Genomic DNA, 19,622 nt, shown 5'->3' with positions numbered 1-19,622 from the left:
ACCCTGAATAAAACATACGTCTACAGGGAAACCGGAAAAACATGTAAAGCTAGTTGTTACCAGTAAGGAAGTAAATCGATACAATCTACATTGTCAGGTAAAATCCACAGAAAGATCAACGTAACACGTCGCGTTCACCAGACTCCTAAACTTTGTTCCTGTCCTGGATTTTGTGTCGATAAAGTTTCAATTTGAACAGTCTCCTACTGCAAAAATGATGGCGGCGGATCAAACTGTGGACGGAGTTCCTGCTTCACTTTCAGCCAAAGTGGTTGGGTATGTTGACAGCTAATTTAAGCACTTTGCCATTCTGTTAAGTAATGCGGGTAACTGCACTGATGTGTCTAAACGGCCACATAATGCTTGTCCCTGTCGTGTTCAAGCCAGCGGCAGCGTTAGCTTGTTGCTAACATCAATTCATCAAGTTGGTAGCTAGCAAATAGCTTAACTGAGTGTACACATGCAGTTAAGCATATGACATTGACTGTGTTTACTAACAATAGATATATTTGTGTACGACAATGTAATACTAGCAAATAATTTGCTGTCAACACGTCTGCAAAGCCAGGGCTAACTTTGCATCTTGCTAGGTTAATTAGCAGGTTAGCTTACTAGTGCATACACCTGTCACACAATCAGGAAGTGTCAGTATAATAACGTCAATGACTTAAATGTTTCTTTTTTAGGTCATTTGCTTATCTGACTATCAGAGACAGATTGCCGACCATCCTGACCAAAGTCATAGATACAATACATCGCAACAAAAACAAGTTTTTTGAAGAATATGGAGAGGTAACGTAAATCTTTATTGATTACTTGATTACTCGAGTTTTATTTGACCACTTCCGGATATATGAGGCTCATTTGAACCCGTTTTTTCTTTACTTTCATACAGGAGGGTATCGAGGCAGAGAAGCAAACAATATCTCTGCTGTCCAAGATGAGGAATGAGCTGCAAACTGATAAGCCAGTGCTAGAACTGACAGACGGCCTACAAGACACAGAGTCCTGGAACCAGTACCTGCAGAGACACCAGACACCGGAGGGGGACCAGGAGTCTGTCAGCTGGTTCAAGTCTCCATGGCTCTATGTGGAATGCTACATGTACCGCAGGATACAGGAGGCCCTCTGGCTCAAGTGAGAAGCATTTATATCTTTTAATGAGAACCTTTGATTGCTGCCCTATATCCTGCCTTTGAATACATGTCCTTTAGGCTGTGCAATATTTCATCATATTTGTGTTTGCATAAGTTAGTTAAAATTACAATATTGTCTAGGTAATAGAAAGATGTAGGTATTGGTAAATTGCCCTAAATTAGAATAAGTACGGCTTGCTTCGTCATTCTCCTCCAATCATGATTTTACTTCTGCTCATTACAGCCCTCCCATGAGTGACTTTGACGTCTTTAACGAGGGGAAGACTCAAAGCTTTTTTGAGTCTCAGCAGGCCGTGATGGCCTTATGTACATACTTGGAGGGCGTCAAAAAGAACATGGAGGAGCTCTCCAAGAATCAGCTGTTGGAGCATTTTAACAAACTGCTACAGGTCAGTATTTTATTCACCAGCTCAATACATGAAAATCAAGCTAGTGAAGTGAACTGATGATGTGAACATGTTGGTCGTAGTGACAGATGCACAGATTAGTACCTGACTCGTGACTCTGCGTCTTTCCTCAGCTTTACAGTGAATTTTTGGGGCAGTGTTTTGCTTTTTATGACGTCCAGCTTATATTTTCGCTTGGTCATGCGACTCTCATCAAACTCCTATTGGGTTGCTGCTGTTTTTAATGATAAAACTCAAATGACAGTGATAATCTGTCCTTTCATCCATTTTCTGTATCATTTATCTTATTGAGGTCACAATTGAACACATTAAAGAAGGTTCAGGTTTAACTATTTTAATTTGACTCTTTCCAGGTTTCTCTTTGGGGAAACAAGTGTGATCTGTCTATCTCTGCTGGCCAAGACAATTCACAGAAGAACAGTCCGATAGAGTCCCTCAACAGCCTGCAGCCCTTCATCTTGGTGGATGATTCCAATATGGTATGGTCAACTCTCATGTCCGCCCAGAGGCCAGGACAGCCAGAGAAAACCACTGCAGGCAGAGTGGACATTGTTCTAGACAATGCTGGCTTTGAGTTAGTCACTGACTTGGTGTTTGCAGAGTTCCTGGTTAACTCTGGCCTTGCCCGTGAGGTCCATTTTCACGGCAAAAGCTTCCCCTGGTTTGTCTCCGATGTCACAGCTAACGACTTTCAGTGGACCATTCGGCAGACCATGGCGGCCAATCACAAGTGGATGTCCAAGAGTGGTTATCAGTGGCAGAGCTACGTGAAGGAGGGTGTGTGGTCCTATCATGACCATCCATTCTGGACACAGCCCCATGAGTTCTGTGACATGGCAGCTGATGCTCCTGACCTGTATGCGACTCTGCAGGGGGCAGACCTGGTGCTGTTTAAAGGTGATCTGAACTACAGAAAGCTGACGGGGGACAGGGAGTGGGATCACACAGTGGGCTTCGATACTGCGCTACGAGGTTTTGGGCCAGCACCTCTGTGCAGCCTGAGGACACTTAAGGCCAACGTTCAGGTTGGTCTGCAGACGGGCCAGGGTGAGAAACTCACTTCCCAAGATCCAGACTGGATGACCAGCGGCAAGTACGCTATCATTCAATCCTACAGCCCAAAGTCAGAACAGTAAGACTGACCTCAGGATCACACTGGGAAGAAGTGGATTCATCGCAAGAATTACCACAAGCAGAAGCAAGACTTAACTTCAAGCCATAAGACCATTAAGTTACATGACATTGTTAAATGTTTTTGTTCCTCATTGTTAACACTTCATCACGTTTGATACAGAAATGCGGTTACAGAAAATATTTTCACTACAGATTTATACCATGTCATAGTTAAAACATTAGCAGTCTTAGCTCTTAATGTTTCTCCATGATTTAAAATCGTTTACGGTGACATATTTATGCTCATAGGTGACAAATCAAGGTTGGGTTTTTTTGTCGCAAATAGCTTATGTGTTGTGCACCATTTATTAAGCCATAATGTTTACAGGTTAATGTAGATGCTGCTAACAATTATTGAGTAAGAATTGGGCTTAATAAATCTCCATGTTCAAGCAGCAGTACTTTAATTTTGCATGCAGGTGATGAGAATGATAATAAATGTAATATATAGATATCTTAATTAGGCACAGCTCAGGTTGTTTTACTGTTGCACTCAGTGTTATTGATATGCATGCATCAAAACATGCAAGAAGAATCACTCAAGGCAGATCATAACACTATTTGAATAACTGTTTGAAAGATGGTAAGATGTTATTGGGGCAGTGTAACAATAACAGTGATGACGTGCTTGAAATGGCAACCCAGACCTTTGTATCTTCATAGATAAAAGTGGATGTCTCTGTGCACACTGTTATGTCATCTAAAACCTCAATGTCAGTCCCTCAGAGGTGATGTTAACTGGATTCTGCTCAGTGCTGCTGTGGGAAAGGATATTATTTTCACTCATGGATTTGATTTAATAAAGAACTGCATTGACTGGCCTTTTTTTTTTTACTCCCTGTCATACTTTACAATCATAAGAAATAGAAGATGTTGGTATTAATGACTGTCTTTGTCAACGTTACTTCCTCATGAGTAGCTTTATTTACTCCAGGAATCCTGACAGATTATTAGTCTCAATCCACATTGGTCAAGTGCAGCAACAGTACAAAACAAAAACTCAAGAATCCATCATCATATAGCTTAAATGTACACCAGCAGTGTGTACATATTTTACAGCAGTTGCTACCTGTTGACCTTTCAGATACTCAGGGTCAGGTTAGACCTAGAAAAACAGCTGGGAATGCTCCAACATCTGCGTTACAATTCCAAAATGAGCCGGGAAGACCAAACCGCTTCATTTAGGTTGCTGAGGTGCTTTGTGATAGTGGTGTTATGAAAATGAAGACAATTACAGCAAGAAGCAGCCTACCTTGAGCCATTTAAGTGATTTAGCCGTTTCATTTCTAACAACTTCATTTTCATCTTCACAGTGACTTGGTTTTTTCTTCAGGGGCAATGCAAAAAATATATATATCATCATCATTATCAGGACCACTTGTTTTCCACTTGACCTGACATGTTCTGAAAATTGGGTTGTTTACTCAGGGAAAGATGTTGCACAGAGGAGGGGAAATGTCTGTGCCAAATGTTCAGGTTTTCCTCAGTGGGGGAGGTACGAAGTTGCTTGTGATCATCTTTGATTTCTTGCATAATTGACAATTTGTGTCAGCTTGTAGTACCATGCGGAAATAAGAAAATTAATTCAAGCCACAAATTATTTTGTGACTTTGTATTATTGAAATTGAGACTCATAATTTGCCGCTTGCAAGCATGTACACTACAAAATTATTTCTGCACTGAAGTCCTGTTTTAACTGGTTTTATTTTACATCTGCCACCGCATTCAGAGGGTGTTTTTACCGTGATCTAGAGATCCCTGAAAATCAGCAACATAGAACTTGTGTGCTGTAAACATGAATATTGATTCTCTGAAATACTCTGCCCTTTTTCTTAGATTTGTTTATATAGTGTTCTATTTCATCTGTGACTTGCCTCGATAAAGTAATGATTAACCGATCCATATAGTGCTCCTGTAATATATGTCGTCCACTTTTGAATGAAATGTCACTAGAAAAATGTGATTTTTTAAAAAAAAGTGTTAATTTCTTTGTGATATTTATGAAAAGCTAAAATTTAAGGCATATTAATAACCATCAATCCCCTCATTTGGGATTGATTGTGTAATTATTGGCTGTTGGAATGAGGTTTGACCTCCAATTCTGTTTGCTGTGTTATGGTGACCTGGCACTTAAACGCACTGTGGTTATCGATTTGGCTGCATCTTTAATTTGGTTATCCCCCCCCTTTTTTTTTTTTCAACCTTTCCTCTGTTCCCATTGTGTCCAATGATCCCAACTAGATGTCGGAGAGTCAGAGAGATGAGAGAGGCAGGCAGGGAGAGAGCGAGAAGACTCAAACAGTCCCCAGCGTTGCATGGCAGACATGAGGATGATTCATGTGTAAGAGGTGAGTGGTGTTTCTTGGTAGATTTTTGTCTTTTTAGTCCCCATTGTTTAAAGCCATGTCCTAATGTTTCTCATTTCCACAGTGATTTGATTTAGTGCACAGTCTCAGGTGTATTCAATAATGTGGCTACAAATAGACCGATCGTACGTCATGAGTATGAGCTAAATGAAACAGCTTACTGCTAGTTTACATTTGTTTTTTCTCTGGATACCAGCTGCAACCAGTCAAAGCTTTTCAGTGTCAAAAATAGGTGAATTGGGAAGAGACAAGGCATGAAAGTTATTTAGGAATCACCATTTATCAGTCCATCCTCCTCTTTCTCTATCCCACCAGGCTTCCCTTCCTCCTACACATTAGTTAGAATGTATTAGAGGAAATAAGAGAAAAACTCTGCTTACAAAAAAAAACCTTTAAGGAAGTTGGGAGGAGTCTTTGTGGATGTTTTTTTCTGGAGCCTGGTGGGTGGAAGCTCAAGGCAGATAGGGCAAAAGGACTGGAAGAATAGTGGACCCTTCAAGTTGCCTGGGGAAAAAAAGGCAAAGAAAGACAGAGAGAGCAAGAGAGTGAGGGAAGAGTAAAGAGAGAGGGAGGGCAGCACTCGTCTTCACTCCCCCCTCCCAGCAAATGGGAGAGGAGGTCTAAATCATGTTGCATATCAGTGCTGTTGTGCTGTGATGTTGCTCAGGCAGAGCCCGGCACAGAGCAGCAGGCAGCCCTGTGGACCAGTAGTCAGACCCAGGATCAGCCCAGTCTTCTCAGAGCTGGAGACCATCTCCCCACAGCGTCCCTCGCCTCCACTGCGTGCCCCCCTCGCCGACATGTACCCCGAAGACAGCCGGGGGTCTGGAGGGGTAGCCACTGTGGACTTCCTGGAAGGGACGTACGACTATGCCGCCCCCACCCCTGCCCCGACTCCTCTTTATAGCCACTCCACCCCTGGCTACTACTCTGCTCCTCTGGACGCCCACGGACCACCCTCAGATGGGAGCCTTCAGTCCCTGGGCAGCGGGCCCAACAGTCCTCTAGTGTTTGTGCCCTCCAGCCCCCGTCTTAGCCCCTTCATGCACCCGCCCACCCACCACTATCTGGAAACCACCTCAACACCCGTCTACAGGTGAGGGAATAGAGTTTTTCTTTATCACCAGATCACCAGAGTGAGAACAGTGTTTTCATTTTTTGGTTTTATAGATTCTGCATCAACAGGTATGAATTTTGGCCATTATTTTAAATGTTGTTAAGTAACTCATGGGAGGTGAGAGCTGCCACCTCCAGTGCATGAATCTGATTGTTTGGTCAGTTTTGTTTGTACTCTAGTGATTTTGCAACTGATCAGAGCAGTAAAATCAGATTTGTTTCTCCCTCTTCCTTAATGAAGTTGAAGAATGATATCCGTAAAGAATTAAATTCCTAGGTTGTTTATCTTGTTCATTATAATTTGTATGTTTCCCAAATGTTACTATATTATCTGTGCTGTCTTATTGTTTCTTATTAAAAAGGTTCTAGGGCAAAATAATGCCACATAATTAGATTTACTATTTCTCACTCCTGTTTTACATCACAGGCATTCTGCTCAGTCTGCACACAGCAGTTATAAACAAAACATAATAATAATTATATAACCACGTTGTTTTTTTTAATCTCTTGCTTTATACAAAACATTGCCACTATCTCTATAGAGAGGATCAAGCTTTGCCCTGGTTTCTAATTCCAGAGATTATGGACTTTGTCAAGGACCTTGAGAAAAGAACAATACGTAAGAACAACAGACGTACAGATAATTTCCTGACTCAGGTTGAAGCCGGTGTGGTAAATGTTAGAATGTGGTATTTGCCTGCACTAACTTTTTATGATAAAACATATTTATTAGATCTTTTTTGCATTGCAATTTGTTGTCCTGTCTTTATAAAAACACTTTATTTGAGCTGAACTCTGTGCTCTGTGGCAGGTCCAGTGTCCCATCCAGTCAGCAGTCAGTTTCAAGAGAGGACCAGTGTGGCACCAGTGACGACTCATACAGCGTGGGAGAGTCAGGTGCCGGAGCGTTAGCGGCTGGGTTTGAGATTGCCAAAGAAATGCGTTTCTGTGCCGTGTGCAGCGATTATGCCTCTGGGTACCATTACGGGGTGTGGTCCTGTGAGGGCTGCAAGGCCTTCTTTAAGAGGAGCATACAGGGTGGGTAATCTGTCGACTACTTCTATCTGAGACCAAAGGATTTAATCCTGAAACGTTGCCTGTTATTTTGTGAGAGCTTCATAGTCAAATTTCATGTAAAAATTCATAACACTCTTCACATTAATAACAGTCAGTGAACAAAAGAAAATTTAGTGTGGTTTAGTCTGTCCGCAGCAGAGAAAATGAGAGAAAATACTAAATTATGACATTTTGAACTGAGAGATTTAAAATCAAGGGTACAGAATTTAAGATTTAAAGATTTTCACTCAAGTTTTAACAATTTTTCATCTTTATCATATTTTTCATATGACATGGTTTTCCACCTCCGTGTACAGCTGCGTGCAGATAAAAGCTCCATCTTCTGTTGGTAACTTTGTCATGTTCATGATATGATGCTTTGGCATATTGATGACTCTCGCAGTGGAAGACTGGTCATAAAGAAACCAATAGTCTCCATGGCGATGACAAAGCCAAGATGCCACATTTTAATTCTCTCCATCTAGGATTCATTACAAATAGGAAGAGCTTGTTCCTGGCTACTAAATAACCTAAATCTAAACTGAACACTGGAGTGGGGAGCTTGAAGTAATAGATTTTCTTCCATTTCAGGTCACAATGACTATATGTGCCCAGCAACCAATCAGTGTACTATTGACAGGAATCGGAGGAAGAGCTGCCAGGCTTGCCGTCTTAGGAAGTGTTACGAAGTGGGCATGATGAAAGGAGGTGGGTAGAAACACCAGTAGACAGAAGATTTTACATCTTTTCCAACAACATTTTCCTTTTTTTTAAAAAAAAAAAGTTTTATTTTAATTCATGTTTTTTTGCAAATTTCTGTCCACTAGTAAACTAAGTTGTGTTATTATTGGTTATCCTGTTTTTACTTGTTTCTTTTCTGGTTGAATTGTCTAATAAGGCTTCTATGGTTTTAGATAAGATTAGATTCAACTCTATAGTCATTTCACAGAGTACAGGTACTAAGACAACAAAATGCAGTTCAGCAAGAAAACAGCAAAGTGCAGAGTAACGTACACACAGTATGTATCCACCTTATTCATAGCCCACATGATACCTTGTGCAAATTCTGGCATGTGCTGTTATTCAACCTGAACCAGCATTTTCCATGGTAAGAGAGTGCTAATCCTCGTTCTTAGAGCGATTGTTAGGCATATCATTCATTTCCAAAGAACTAGGCTAGTGACTTTATTGAGTGAATACTAGACCTATTATTGCTCATGATTTATTATTGCTTAATCGTTCCCCAAGTAACCTCCCCCAGAAAACTAGTGGATAGAGTTATATAAATAATAGTGAGGGGTATATATGAATACATTAACATAAATACAATATGAACCAGAGTAAAATGAATACACTAAGATATAAACAGCATGTGCAGCAGTTACAATTGCAGGTGTAAGTATAAATATGCTATATGGCGAAACATTAAAGCCACTGACATTTCCAGTGATCAGCCTCATCTGGTTACAATGCAATGTTCGGCTGGGAAACTTTGGGTCCTGGCATTCATGTGGATGCCATTTGCGACTTGACATGCTCAGGAACAGCCCAGGGAGCATCACGAAGGGCTCAAGGCGTCGATCTGGCCTGCAAATTCTCGATAATAATACATACGATTAATCGTGGCAGTACAAGACCAATCCATGAAGGTCCCACCTTACAACCCACATGACTCAAAAGATTTACCTCCACTGTCCTGGTGACGGACACCACAGGACACCCCCAGAGGCCCTGGAGTCATGCAATTTCAGGCCCAAGTCCAATCTACGCTGGGACCTCCCTGGACCAGACTTGTTGCAGCACATTCCAAGGGTGCTCGATCAGATTGGGGTCTGAGGAGCACGGAGGCCAGGTCAAAGCCTGGTTGAGCTCACGTTCTCTAGCAGCTCCTGAGCAGTTATGCTTGGTCAAATTTCCAAACTAAATGCCATCTGTCACTTATGGCTGATTGCTGAGAGGACTGGAAAAATACGAGTGCTGGTGGATGCAGATAAGCTTGAGTCTAACTTTAACGTGACCTTGAAGCGATTTCCTTTCATGGGGTAAAACTACTGATTAACACACACCCACATTTTTGTTTTCATACTTCTTGAATCACACAGGCATCCATTTAATCTGCGTCACTGGGCTTTGTGGTAAGACAGGATACAAAGTCATTCTGAGTTGGGGAAAAGCCTGAGGAGGGTGTGTTCTTGTAACTGCATGTTATTTTACATTCATCTCCTGCGGTGTGGTTAAGGTATGCGCAAGGACCGTGGGCGCGTTCTGCGGCGTGACAAACAACGGACTGGCACCAGTGACAGAGACAAGGCCTCTAAGGGTCTGGAGCACAGAACAGCGCCCCCTCAGGACAGGAGGAAACACATCAGCAGCAGTGCTGGTGGTGGTGGAGGAAAGTCATCAATGATCAGCATGCCTCCTGACCAGGTGTGGAGACATTTTGTGTTGCATTATCCTCCAGGAATCATGAATATACATAACAATATTCAAAGTGGATGTCATTATATGTTGACAGTCGCTTTAAATCAATTTACGCTCATATTTTTCTGGTTAAAGACTGAGAGTGTGACTTTTTATCTGCTGCTCCCTCAGGTGCTCCTCCTGCTCCAGGGTGCAGAGCCCCCAATGCTGTGCTCCCGTCAGAAGCTGAACCGACCCTACACCGAGGTCACCATGATGACCCTGCTCACCAGCATGGCTGATAAGGAGCTGGTCCACATGATCGCATGGGCAAAGAAGCTTCCAGGTACTGCTTAGAGTGGCAAGGTGTCCACACCAACGATAAAAGTTCTTTATTCTTTTTCAGCAGTACACACACTCAAATACATATATTTTAAAGTGAAATTATCTCTTCCTAATATGGGATGTGATTACCATTGAAACCATAAAAGTCACTGTAACTGACAGTATCTAAAAGCTGCTGATATAGTGACTGATCAGTGATAAGTACTTTGCCAGATGTTGAGATTTGGCTTTCATATTGTTTTGGAGCAAACCCCTACTACTGACTGGGACGGTTAAGACTCTCTTGGGACTTGAGACTTTCTTGGAGCATGCCAGGAGTGTGGAGATGTTCCATATAAAACATTATAAACATTTCTGTAATGTAGTCTGTGTGAAGTTATTACAGCACAGTTGTCACCTTTTAGGGTTTTGTTTGGAAAAACAGACTGCAAAATCATTTTCAATCTATATTCAATTGAATAAAGTACAAAGACAAGATAGTTAATGTTCAAACTTTATTGTTTTCTTTTGTAAATATAAAGTGAGAGGAGCCACAGCGTTCCAGCTTTTTTGGATCAGGGTTGTGCATGTAAGCAAATAACTTGTTAGAAGTGATGTCTGACCGATTGTGTGATTGTTAAGGGAAACAAAACAATGTTATGAAACTGCCCTGACACTGTTAGTTACTTAACACGCTGGATTACAAAAAAACACATGATCATAGAGTTAAATAATCGGCTCTAAAAATGTTCTCTGTTGCTCTGACGTCTGTGTCAGGCTCGTTGTGTTGACAGCTTTATTTTGGCTAGAATTGTGAAAGAACAACGACTCTTCTGCTTTCATGCATGTTTGATATTTTCTCAGGAATGTAAGACTAAAAAGACAAGATTAGATAAAACTTGAATAATGCTGTTGTGGCAGTACTGGCTGTAAATTCCTTACAGGCCAGCCCAACCTACATAAAAATATAAACAAAAAACATGTAAAACTAGGGGAATGCCCAATGTCCACTACTTGGGTAATAAACAACAAACAAATGCCTCTTTTGGATATAATGAACAAATGCCTCTTCCCGCTATAATAAATAAATGTGCTCCTACAAGCCCCAGGGAAATAAAATAGTAAACTGAAGGTGTAAAGGGGCTTGGGTTTTAAGGGGTTCCCCAAATAAACAAGGTTCCCTCAAGAAAGATGTGGGCAGCCAAGAAAACAAAATAGGGCCTAAATAGACCAGAGTTTCTGGCTGGCAATCTAAGGGGGAATGAGTTTCTCAGTAATTCAGGGGGCGATTCAGAATGGGTCAGAGGCAGATTTGGTATGAGGGTGAGAGCCCCCGGTGTGCCATTTCCCACCTCTCTTAAGCCTTTCAAACAGGGTGTCGTCGCACCCTGTTTGAGAGTTCTCAAAATTACAGTAACAAAAAATAAAATACAAAAACACAGTAAACTAACCAGGGATCCAGACTAACTTTTTACTCAAGTAGCAGTGGTGCTCCCTACTGAAGGTTTTAGGAGCACCAGCACAAAATTTAAGAGCACCACTTATATTGGCATGCAACACATTCATATGTTTTCTTGCTTTGGAAATCCTTGGCTAATAAATAGACAATTTACAGAAATAAAGATGTTGTACTTTATTTTAAAAGAAAAAGTCATGGGTAGAGTAACAAACCTGTTACTCAACAATAACCGGCCACGGCAAAATGTAACCAGCAGAAAGGCTGCTCCTGGTGTTTCACAGGATACACTATGATGATTATAAGAAACAAAATCACAAGGGTCATATTTGCAAGTTGCACAGGCGCTCCCGGTTATAAAATTTAGTCGCACTGTCTCCAAAAATGGTAGTCTAGAGCTCTGCTGACATCAGTGCCAAATAGAATAACAATAAAATTTAAACAAGATCATTTTAGGAAAAACAAGTACTCTACAATAAAGAACTAAAATTGAAAAGGTAGTATATACAATGATATTGAGGAGTAATAAAAGTTAATATTGCACATGATATTGTGAAAAGTAGTATTGTTAATGATATTGAACAGTGAAATTGTAAATTAAATAATTCTTTTGGTATGAAAAATAAGTACAATTTGTCAATTTGTCAGTAAAAGCATATATTTTCATTGGGAAATTGATATATTTTTATTGAACAAACTCAAAGTTGCACTGAATCCAGAAACAAACACTGGTGGTATATTTATTTAGTTTAAACCCAGATACAAACAGACCTCTTTGTCCTACTGCTTCAAGCCCTTCCAGCCATTTAAAATACAGTGATATAGTTACGTAAAAACATAAAAAGAAAGAAATTGAAATTGAAAATGAAAATCTCCTCTTCACAAACTCTCCAACGACAGTTGGATTCAAAGTGAAATGAAAGCTTCTTTATTTTCTCAAGGCTCATTAACATCACCAGGTCTGTGCGGATAGAAGAATGACTTCATACAATAATGATGCAAATGCTATTATATCCAATTATCGACCGGAACTCCACAGATACCTTATGCTTGTATCTTTGGATAGATATTCAGAAATACTTGCCCTGTGAGGGCACAGGTGAGGGCAAAACATGTGAGTCAGATCTGCTGGAGCACCGTGACATCCATTGCGTGTCTTGTCCAAATTAAGACATATTTTTAAAAACTCTCAAACGGTGTCCTCCTTAAACATTCAAACGTAGAGATGTACTGTGTGACGGTGATTACAGCCCTCGCTTGATGGCTGGTGATGGCAGACCTTTATAGTGGAAGCACACACACACAAATGCAGAGCCATTACAGTGATGGTAATTATAGTCATCACCTTTGAGAGGATTGTTTGACCAATCTGCTGGCACCCCATAGAGCCTAAATGCAGTATAGAACACATTACCCTTTTTGCATGCATGCACACACACGGACACACCTGACAAGCTCTCTAAGTGAGTGAATCCTGACAACCTTGTGCGTCACTAAAAGGCCAAAAACACGCAGTTTTAATTGCGAGGGGTCCCAAACAGGGCGCAGAGGGGGACAATGGGAATGAATTGGGTGTAATTACATATGAGTTGAGACAGCTGAGTGCCAGCGATAAGGCTTCTTATGAGAGCTGAGAGATTGCAGGTGGTTTCAATAAAGTAGTCATTCCCCGTCAGAAAACAATTGCACGCATATTTTGTTTTTATGAGTGGGATTGAAGGTGCACAAACATTTAATATTCCCCACCAGGCTGCAGTTAACACCCACCACTCTAAATAATCAGCACTTATGTAATAACACTTATCAAATCGTCTCTCTTTCTGTGTCTGGATTTGTCTGGTAATTGATTTGATCAGGATAAAACACATGACAATTATTTGGAGTTGACTTGAGAGTTACAAAAAAGTGTTAGATCTGCTCTAACATACCTTCCAATACTCTCTTTAGCTGTGCTCCAGATTGGCACTCATTAATCTCCTGATTTCATAGTGATACAAATCAAAAGTTTCTCAGTTTCTGTGTGGGATATGTGTTGTGCTACCTGGTAACCCAACCCAAAGGCAGAGGTGCACAAATGACCCTCCTCCTCTCAGTTTGCCGCTGGATGAAACAGGTCAAGAAGAAGAAATATGCTTCCAAAATTCACTTCACTTGGTGTGAGAATTTCATGGAGACAGATTATGCTTTTTCAAAAAAGTTATATTCTGATTAAATGCTTTGGGACATGCAAACACACATCTTACTGGATCGCTTTATTTAGCGTCCAAAAAGTTGTAATCTCTAATCTAAGAATGATTTTAACTGGAATGCAGAAATATTGTCCATGTTACCACAGCTAATGTTCAAACCCGGAGGAGGGAAGCATCAGATGATAGAGTGAGAAAGGATACACGGATAAAACTTTAAATGTTACCTCATCCATGAACATTTCTTCCTCAGTCACGTCAGATAGATTTTCAGCAGCAACCGTGGTGTTTTAACAATGAAGGCAACAACTCCCATATTCCCTCACTACTTCACGACATCATCAAACTACATCTTTTCTTTTCATTGTTTTGATTGAGAGACCCTTCGCAGAAGAAATTAAGTTCTGTGCTTTCAATGTGCACTTTTTTTTTCAAGGTTTCCTACAGCTGTCCCTCCACGACCAGGTGCAGCTGCTGGAGAGCTCGTGGCTGGAGGTGCTGATGATCGGGCTCATCTGGAGGTCCATCCACTGCCCCGGCAAACTCATCTTCGCACAGGACCTCATACTGGACAGGTAGGGAGGAATACTCACCTGAATTTTGTGTAACATGCACCTTTCTTCATCTGCTTTTTCTCCCTATTTCTTAACCCTCCTCACACTCTCGCACAGATCTTAAGAGTGATATATCAGAATTGTAGATCCTCCATCTCACACCTTGCCAGCCATTGTGCCATCCCCAACACGCCCGCCATAGACTGAAAGACTAATTACATGTTCCCCACGGAGAGGAGAGCAGCCTCTCTCCAACCTGAAATACCCCGCTCATCATTACAGTGCTGAGCTGGCAACCAGGACAGAGATTTAATCAATGTCTCAATTCAAGGAATGATGGAAAAGGCAAGAACGACAGAGGGGAAGGAGGTGGGGGAGAGAGAGCGAAATGACGAACGGAGAGGATGAGAAAATAGAGATGCAGGGAGACATGAGCACAGCCTGTTCCCTCCACTTCCCCCCTCGTGTTCAAAGTAAACAAGCTGGCCAAACCACGGTATCAGGCTCAGAGAGGAAGAGAGGGAGGGGTGCAGACAGATAGACAGACAGAGCTTTTACCCTCTGATGTGTCTGATGGTCCCATTTGATTCAGAAGTGTATTACAGAGTATTATCTCTAAAACCTGGTCCCTGTGTGAGTGTCCTCACCAATTGGACATGATGACTAAAACGCTGTGGGTCAGGGTTGACAATTTCCCTTGGCTCTGTGCTTTAAAGTTTATCTTACACTCCAACCGCTGGATATCACCCATCTTTCCGTCACTTGCCGACAAATGGAGCGTCGCAGTGATTCAGTCCATTAGTTGTTTATCTGGCCACTCTTTGGATAGTTTCAGATGAAGTCTTTTTCCTCTGATGGCGTGCTCTGTTTTTGTCAAATGCACTCTGACTTTCATGCTATGTGTTGTATTTATACATATGTGACGTACAGAATTTTAAACATAAATAACACAGAATTTGATAATTCGCTGATCCTTTTTGACCTATTCTGAATTGAAAACTGGAGACAGACAATACATTGAATGTTTGACCTCATCAACATAATTAATTATTTTGTAACGATATGCTTATTCTTTAATTTGATGGCAGCAACACATTTCAAACAAGTTGGGACAGGTGCAACAAAAGACTGGGAAAGTTGTGCAATTCTTAAAAAACACCGGCTTGGAACATTTCACAGGTAAACAGGTTAGTTGGTAACAGGTGATGATAATAATGATAATAATTAAAGCTGTAGGACGAGTTTGTTAAAATACACCAAGTGCAAATCGCCAAAAATGGGTGCTGAATTCAAAATGGCTGACTTTCTGTTGGGTTTAACTCATGGCCACAAGAGACTTTTTTTATAGGTCTAGGTGCGATACAAATCTGTACCGGATTTCAAACACGTCTGTGGAAGTAGTCCCAGGGTTTGCTTTTAAGGGGGGCGCTAGGAAGCCATTTTGCCCCACCCATAGCTGAAACCCATAAAATAATTACAAATATTGGAGATGCAGAAAACTTGACCTAGTGGTTACTTACAAATGGAAAATAGTGAAGGCCCAAGGATGGAACCTTGAGGAACACCATGGTTATATCAGAATGGGAAGAGGAGACATTTCCAGCTGAAACAGAGAAGCCACTCAGGTTAGACTTAAGCCAGTGTGAAGCAGTTGCAGTCACACCAGTTTTCTAGTTTATCAATTGGGTATCATGATTGGGTATGAAAGGGGCGTCATGGAAAGGCTCAGTCATTAACACCACCACATCACCACTGTCTGAAAGACATGATTGTGTAAAGGATTTCTACATGGGCTCAAGATCACAGTTCATTTGCACGATTGCATTCTGTGTTTATTTACCCAGCATTCCTGCTTTTTTGGAATCAAGGTTGTGAAAAAGAAAAGAGGAATTCGAACTCTAAAATCCAAACAAAACTCCTCATGTTTTCTCTCGCTCTGTTCTCCAGGAGCGAAGGCGACTGTGTCGAAGGCATGGCTGAGATCTTCGACATGCTGCTTGCCACCGCCTCCCGTTTCCGCATGCTCAAACTCAAACCTGAGGAGTTCGTCTGCCTCAAAGCTATCATCTTGCTCAACTCTGGTGAGGCAACATGTTGATTTCTTGTGTAACATTTTCAACACTGACCGGGGACAGGAAACACACTTCTCTAATAAAAACATAAGCTCTAGTTAAATTTTTCACAGTTTCGTTGGCACGCACACTGCTCAGTCCCAGGTTTCTGTTTCCGAGAGTAAATATTGAACAGCATCAAACTACACCCACGGAGGTGTAGCTCTGAATGCTACTCAGACACATTAGGTGAACAGAGTGTTCTGGAAAGGCCCGTACCGTCAATATGCCTGATAACTGTTCCCATGACAACATGAGACAGCACACAGGGTCGTGTTTGTCCCGGAGATTGAGATATTCTATATAGGAACCTGAGTAGACTGAAATACCAGCGGGATGACACCACTGGCACAGCTGCTGGAGCCGGATGAACTTTGCGATAGCTGTGTGGGCAAAAATGCATCTGCAATTAATACTCTGCTCTTATATTCATGTGTGAGTCCAATCTTTTATCAAGTAAAAGTTGTTTTTGATTGAGCTTTTTCTGCAAGAGGTGTATTTCTTTGACTGAAGTCTCCATTTCCTCCATTAGGTGCCTTCTCTTTCTGCACCGGCACAATGGAGCCCCTCCACGACGGTGCAGCAGTGCAGAACATGCTCGACACCATCACCGACGCTCTCATACATCACATCAACCAATCCGGATGCTCGGCTCAGCAGCAGTCGAGGCGGCAGGCCCAGCTGCTCCTCCTGCTCTCCCACATCAGACACATGAGGTGAAATTAAATAAGAAGAGGTCTCTTTTGTTTTCAGCACAAAAGTGCTTCAATTATCCACAGTGATTCTGTGAGGTTGTTGGAGCTTAAAAAAAATAATGCTTTAAGAGGGTTAGGGCTCTTTATTACATACATAATTGATTGTCTGTATTCAGGTGAGCTGGTTTAGCATTAATCATCATGAAGAGGCTGGCAGATGATTCGACTTAAAGAGGTCATATTATGCTTTTTGGGTTTTTGCCTTTCCTTTATTATGTTATGTAGCATATTTGTGCATGTAAAAGGTCTGAAAAGTGAAAAAGGCCAAAGTCCACGCCAAAGGGAGTTACTCTCTCACACAGAAAACATGCCTGAAATACCTGGTTTGGAGTTGAGCCTTGACTTCCATAACTTATGTCTGTCACTATGTAACAGGCGTTATGTAAATATATATGTTTATATATTTATTATAAACTATATACATTCCAGTCGGTCAGCAGACATACAGTTGCTACTGCTGTAGCGGCGTTATTTTAGATCACACTACCTTGCTGTACCCGCTGTACTCTGCCTCTGATTGGCTACATCCTGCCCGTTAAGTAATGCGCAATTGCAACTCTCACCAAAGATTGTTAAATTATATACGCTAAAGTACTTAGTACTTACTTAATTCCTCGTCTTCCTTTTGTTTATGCTGCCTGCAGCAACAAAGGCATGGAGCATCTCTACAGCATGAAGTGCAAGAACAAGGTGCCTCTGTACGACCTGCTGCTGGAGATGCTGGACGCTCACCGCATCCACCGCGCCGACAGACCAGCTGAGACCTGGTCCCAGGCTGACAGAGAGCCTCCCTTCACCTCCAGAAACAGCAGCGGTGGTGGTGGTGGTGGTGGAGGAGGCTCCTCTTCAGCTGGCTCCACTTCAGGACCACGAGTCAGCCATGAGAGCCCCACAAGTCCTGGTGTCCTGCAGTACGGAGGGTCCCGCTCCGAGTGCACTCACATCCTATGAAACCTACAGAATGAAGGCTAAAGGTTGTATATGAATTAATTTGAAGAGATAATTACTTCTAAATTATGTGATTTTGTAGTTGTAGCTGTTTAGGGAGACATTTCCTTTGCACTACTCCGGTTCACGACAATACGAGCTTCAACGCAGTTAATCTTCTGCGCAGCCTTTCAGAAAATCTGTGATTTTGAGCTTTACAGTACAACTTCTTATTTCCAGGTGTTAGTATATATTGTGGCACTCTGTCAGCTACAGTGATTTGAAATGACGAGCAGCTAATTTTTTTTGTGTTTTTGCTTCGACCAAAGTGCACTTCCTCTTGGGTTTAAGGGGCTGTTGGGCATTATTTTTACTTCTAAATATTTCGATGATAAAACTGGTTAAAATGAATGTTTGAGGACTGAAAGTCAGGTAATTTTTAACTTGATATACTTGGGAAAAAAAATGTTAATTAATGAGATTATGAAATTAAGAGCGGCTGAGGATTTATCTGTTGAATTTTGAATAGCTAAAAATTGCACAATCAAATCCAAGAGCACAGATTACACGATGAAGGAAGCCAAGCTTTAATGTTGGGTAACTTCAGCCTGTCTTTAGCTTTTTGTGTGTAGTCGGTTTGTTCTTTATGCTTACCTGCACCAAAGGGTTTTTTGAATTTGTTATGTCTTAAATGTGTGTGTGTGTCTGTGAGAGAGACTGAGAGAAATGTGAGACAGAGATTTCTGACTTAATGCAGTTGCTATTCATCCACTCATTCAGTGATTACATGTTGAGTTTGGCTGGATTTACACACCTAAAAAAAACCTAATTTGTCATAGTGTACATGCACATATGCAGTTGTTTTTATTACTGTTGAAATACACTAAATTTGATACAATTCTTTAGAAGACCTGAACATGAGCAGGTGTTTTCTTTATTAGCTGCTAATTTACTAGTTTGGTTTATAAAATGTCAAAAAAAAATAGCACAAAGGTGACATATTTACATAACTTGTTTACTTCCAACAAACAATGTAAATGAAGAAGGTATTAAATTGATTATAAAAATGACTATTGTTGTAAAAAAAAAATTGGAATATTGAATCTGAATCTGGATTCATTGCTTATTTTTCACAGTATCGATACCCAATACGAGCTGCATTTCTTTGCTCTCCTCTCCGACAGCGAGTTGATCAGAAGATGCTGCTTTTAATTGAAGCCACTAGTTCCTTGTTTGATGATATTGCATGAGCACATAGCTTGTGCACCATAGATTAAGAGCACATCAAAAAATTGGAATAACTTTGGCCAGTGCTCTTGGTGAAGCAGAAAATTTCCAGCTTGAACTCGAGTAAATATATTGAAAGAAGGGCCAACAGCTGACTGACATGTAGTGAATGCAGGCAGTTATGTTGACAGAATATAAACGATAAACAAAAAGATGCAATTACAGCCGGGTCTCATCCTCATACAGGATCCAAAGATTGGATTCAGCCACTTGAGCTCTGATGTGTAATTCCAGTCAAACCTGATCTGACTGTCGTTTGTTTACTGTGCATAAAAAATTAAAAAGCATTAATTGGGAAAATATTGTTCATCACTGTGTTTGTCACGAGTTTGTCTCCTGAAATCCAC

The 19,622-nt window shown here is 41.1% G+C and overlaps 2 protein-coding genes across 2 annotated transcripts; both read left to right on the top strand.

Moving 5' to 3' along the window:
• The first annotated feature begins 87 nt into the window (after positions 1-87).
• On the top strand, positions 88-3,558 carry armt1 (acidic residue methyltransferase 1). The gene is made up of 5 exons (XM_073493508.1): positions 88-276; positions 687-792; positions 896-1,137; positions 1,381-1,546; positions 1,918-3,558. The coding sequence occupies exons 1-5, from the start codon at positions 215-217 to the stop codon at positions 2,698-2,700; spliced, it is 1,359 nt and encodes a 452-aa protein (XP_073349609.1). The 5' UTR covers positions 88-214; the 3' UTR covers positions 2,701-3,558.
• A 1,453-nt stretch (positions 3,559-5,011) lies between these two features.
• Positions 5,012-19,584, top strand: esr1 (estrogen receptor 1). Its single transcript, XM_073492908.1, has 10 exons — positions 5,012-5,085; positions 5,771-6,199; positions 7,031-7,257; positions 7,867-7,983; positions 9,515-9,702; positions 9,868-10,021; positions 14,078-14,216; positions 16,143-16,276; positions 16,839-17,022; positions 17,706-19,584. Exons 1-10 carry the CDS (start codon positions 5,075-5,077, stop codon positions 18,010-18,012), a joined length of 1,890 nt encoding a protein of 629 aa, XP_073349009.1. The 5' UTR covers positions 5,012-5,074; the 3' UTR covers positions 18,013-19,584.
• Positions 19,585-19,622: the final 38 nt, after the last annotated feature.

This window comes from Pagrus major, chromosome 22 (genome assembly GCF_040436345.1).
Source record: "Pagrus major chromosome 22, Pma_NU_1.0".
NCBI lineage: Eukaryota > Metazoa > Chordata > Actinopteri > Spariformes > Sparidae > Pagrus > Pagrus major.
The sequence above is the reverse complement of the archived record's forward strand: the minus strand, read 5'-3'. Positions and strand labels throughout refer to the sequence as shown.